The sequence below is a fragment of the Populus euphratica genome, unplaced genomic scaffold, assembly GCF_000495115.2.
Source record: "Populus euphratica unplaced genomic scaffold, PopEup_1.0 scaffold237.1, whole genome shotgun sequence".
In the NCBI taxonomy this organism is placed as follows: Eukaryota; Viridiplantae; Streptophyta; class Magnoliopsida; order Malpighiales; family Salicaceae; genus Populus; species Populus euphratica.
This window is the reverse complement of record NW_011500086.1, coordinates 160147-164521: the sequence shown is the minus strand read 5'-3', so window position 1 is coordinate 164521 and position 4375 is coordinate 160147. Positions and strand designations below refer to the sequence as shown.

At 34.0% G+C, this 4375-nt stretch overlaps 1 protein-coding gene across 1 annotated transcript in view; it reads left to right on the top strand.

Annotated features, from left to right (window-relative positions):
* Window positions 1–2872: 2872 nt before the first annotated feature.
* The window catches only part of LOC105108968 (O-acyltransferase WSD1-like), a 6031-nt gene continuing 4528 nt past the window's right edge, over window positions 2873–4375 (top strand). Inside the window, exons 1-2 of the mRNA XM_011003504.1 lie at window positions 2873–3112; window positions 3443–4018. Coding sequence (XP_011001806.1) covers window positions 2924–3112; window positions 3443–4018 — 765 coding nt within the window. The 5' untranslated portion in view covers window positions 2873–2923. The remainder of the gene's footprint in view (window positions 3113–3442; window positions 4019–4375) is intronic.

Sequence of the window (4375 nt, the reverse complement as noted above, 5' to 3'; positions counted from 1 at the left end):
CCCAACCCCCCGCCAGTAGAAAATCTCCGCGGATCTGCCACGTCAGATTAGGTGGACCCCACAGTGCCTACGTGCCTGACACGTCAGCTTTATAAAAGAATACTTAAGAGTTCAGCATCATTAATTTATTAATTCATTAAAAGCTGGGCATCTGAAACAATGCTTAATTGTCTGTAAAGGATTGTGTGTTCAAATTTGACCCCAAAAAAGGAATCCCATTAACAAAATAAAGAGACTTTAATTAAAAAATAATTTTTTATCTTTATAAATCTTTTGAATATTTATACTAATCACTGTATTTTTTACTAAAAAAAATAGATTGATAAAAAAAGAGAGATTATAGTAGCAAATTATCTTATTTATAATGAACTTAAATTATATTTTTTCTTAAAAAAATATTTATATATGATTAAATAATTTTTTTAAAATAAGTCTTAATGACATAAAATCTTTATTTACATCTGTCGCTACAGGACGTCGGGCGACGGCTCTACTCTTTTTTGTTTTATTTAACAAAAAAAATAAATGTTTTTTTTTCTCGGGGGAAATAAAGATTTTATTGGAGTCGCCATCTAGTAATTTGAGGGAACTAGAAATCCAAAATTAGACACTGGTCTCAGAGATTCAGGTATTAGGTTAGTTATGATTAAGGGAAGGTAGACACCATCCTTAAAACATCATTTCAGAGAAAGGTTGCCCTTACTTGTGTGTTTTTTCTTTGATTCAAATGCTATTATACTTTGAGCTTATTTGCAAAAAATTTAAGATGGTTAACGTCGGTCCCTAAAAATAGGAGATACGTTAAAAACGATATCAGTCTCTAAAACTAAGAGACTTTGTCTAAAATATCGATGTTTGTCCCTAAAAGAAAGATTTGCGTCTGATTTACCAAAAGAAATAATAATGGACATAATCCATATTTGGTATTAAAAATTTTGATATCGGTCCTTTTCTATAAATAAAAGAGATGTGTCGACAAATAATATTTATTTTATAAAACAAAACTTATTTTGATATCATTGAAAAATAGGTATATCCATACTTGAGAATTGGGTTTTGAACCCATGAACAGTGACATGATAAAATGGGTGTTGGAACCGCGTCGTTAATTATTTTAAATTTATTTTAGTTTTTTTGTTTTTTTTTACATGCAAAAAAAATTTACAAGTATTTATATATACAAATATAAAAAATACCATAAAAAATTACCCGAGTGCCATTGTATAGGTAAAAGACTGAAATACCCTCGGATTTCTCAGAAATTTATGAAAATGCCACTGGCGGCATGTGTGCCTTACGCGCGGTTACTGTTGGAGGCAGTGAAATTTTCCAATGAGCTTCCGGCCAACATATGGTTGATTCTGGTAGATTTGAGGGCGAGGATTCTGATGGCGGTGGTCTCGTCTTCTATTGATGGCTGATAAGGAAGAATCGTCGATTTGAAGCTCTAGTTGGCCGATGACTGTCGTGGCCTTTTTTCGGCCAGATTCAGCGATGAAAACACGTAAAACTACCGGAGTTTTGCTTCAGAGGGGACGATGCACCTTTCTGTGGTGTTTTTTCAGCTTAAAACGGCTGGAAATAGAAGATTCGATGAGAGAGAGAATCGTCAGCGACAGGAGAGAGAGTCTGAGATTTGCTACGGTGTGAACGCGAGTATGGTGCACCGGTGCGTCTGAAATCTGTGAACCGTTGGATTGCGGATGAGCTGATCGTGCGGCTGTGATGGGCTTGATTTGCAAGTTGATCGGACGGTCTGAATGGGCTGGAACTGATCCGGCGGCTGTCATTGGTTTGATCTGCAAGTTGATCGGATGGTCTGGATGGGCTGAGTTATGATCCGGTGTGGCGCGGTGCACTGAGTATTTGGTACACCTGATGACATGACGCAACAGGATCGAATGACAGATTATTTTAAGGGTTAAGATGGATTTGGGTTTTAATCCAGTATGATAAGCCCTATTGTATCCTATTAAATCAAAGGCCCAGATTTAAACACTATTTGATCTAACGGTTATAATATTTTTGGTATTTTTCAAATTGTTTTTTTTTAAATCAATATCTTACTCGCGTGAAGAAAAAGTAGGAAATAAAGTAAAGAGTATCAAATAGTAGCTCTCAGATTTGAATCTCTCTTCTTTTCTTTTTCCACTAAAAATCAATTTTAATTACCGAAAAAATCTTTATATGGATATCAACTCGGTGGACCGGGTTTTTTGACAAAAAATAAGAGTTTTGACAAAAAATAGCCTGAAACTCATTTTTCATCCCGGTCGACATGGTGGGACCCGTATTGACCCGGTGGACTCGGTTTTGACCGGAAGATGCGGTTGACTCGAGAAAATATATTTTAAACTCATTTTTTTTATTATTACCTTTTTTTTTTGTTTTTTTGTTATGAATAATCAAATAAAATAACATTCGAGAAAATCTTAGTGAATCCAAATTAGGTTACAACAACATCTATTTTTCAGCTTCTCAATTTAATTTTTTATTTACATCAATATTTTTTTTCTAACATTTATTTGCCCAAACTTTTTAGTTCATAATAAAAAAATTTCTTAAAGCTAAAAAATTTATATGACTGTGCTTGTATTTTTTTTATTAAAAAATATTTTTTAATCCATCCCACAACAGATCAGCAGTAAATTTACTGGTTGATTTTTAAATCACATGAAGTTCGTCATAAGAAAAAAGATAGCAAGATGAAATACACAATTGTCACGCACCATAACTCGTACGAATAGACACACATGTCCTCGGTCTTGAAATAAATAAATTGTATATTACTATATATATTTATGTGAAGTATATTACTATATATTATATTACTATATATATTTATGTGAAGTATGTACTGATATACAGCAAAAGTTATTCAGGTTCTCCATCTCTCGTTACTGAAAAACAAAACGAAAACGATATGGTCTTGGAGAAAGAAGAAGACGCTTTAGAGCCCGTGAGTCCTTCTGCACAGTACTTAAACAGCTCAGCTCTAAACGTCTCCGTTCTTGTTGTTTTGGAGACTGAAGTTCCCATTGATGACTCAAAAACTATCCCTTTGGTCAGGGATGTTTTTCTCCCCATCAACCCACGTTTCTCTTCCATCATGGTACTCTCATTCTCTCCCCCCCCCTCTGTCAAGTGTATGAACATGTGTATATTTACTTTTTCTTCTTTACGGGAAAAAACTACATTTTTGTCTGTTCAAAGACATGCTGCAGTACTATATCTTTTTCAACAAATAACAATCTCAGTCCTTGTAAAATTCTGTTTTTTATACTATAAAAAGAGATATAGCAGATATGTTTCTCCTACTCTTCTTTGGATCAATTAATGCATTATGCCTCGAATATATTTCTCACTAGAAAACTGTGCTTTTTAATTTTATTCTTCTTTGGATGAGTAATCTTTGACTCAAATAGTGAAAACGTGGACACAGGTTATTGATGAGAATGGAGAAAAAAGATGGAAGAGGGTGGAAGTAAAGCTCGAAGACCATGTTTATGTCCCCATTTTCCCAGAAGAAATGTCACCACAATTTTATGACGAGTACTTTGAAGATTACTTATCAAAACTGTCAATGTTACAACTTCCACAAAGCCAACCCTTATGGGAAATTCATTTAATAAAATACCCCACAAGTAATGCAGCAGGCACTGTAATATTCAAGATCCACCATGCAATTGGAGATGGTTACTCTCTTATGGGGGCTCTTCTTTCATGTCTACAAAGAGCTGATAACCCTTCTCTTCCCTTGACATTGCCTTCTGTCCAGCCACGCGTAGACACATCTGGTGATCATCGTACAATCTTTAAGACTGTGCCCCAGATTTTCTCTTTGCTGTTCAATACCGTGTCTGATTTTTTAGGAAGCCTTCTGAAGAGCAGTTTAGTTGAAGATGACTTGTCTCCAATCCGATCAGGAGATATTGGAATTGAGTTTCGACCAATTGCTCCTACCACAATGACATTCTCTCTTGGTCAAATTAAACAAATCAAGGCTACTCTTGGTGTGGTAAGCTTACTTAATTTCAAGCACTATTTAGTTGTTTTTCTTGAAAAATAATAACATTTTGGCTAAGAAACCATTAGAGTTCTTACTGAATCGGCAATCACAGACAGTCAAATGACTAAATTATAGTTTTCGAAAAACTATATGAACTTATAAGTTATTACATCGATAAAAACATAAGGATTATATTATCAATTCTCTTTTTTCTTAACAGCTAGGGTATCAACTTTCGTATTATTTCAACCATTCAATTGAATTGGCATTTTTAGATTGAGTTGCCTTTCGTTTTCTTCACATGAAAATCTTAGCTTATCCATGCATATATATATATATATATATATATATATATATCCTCCTATC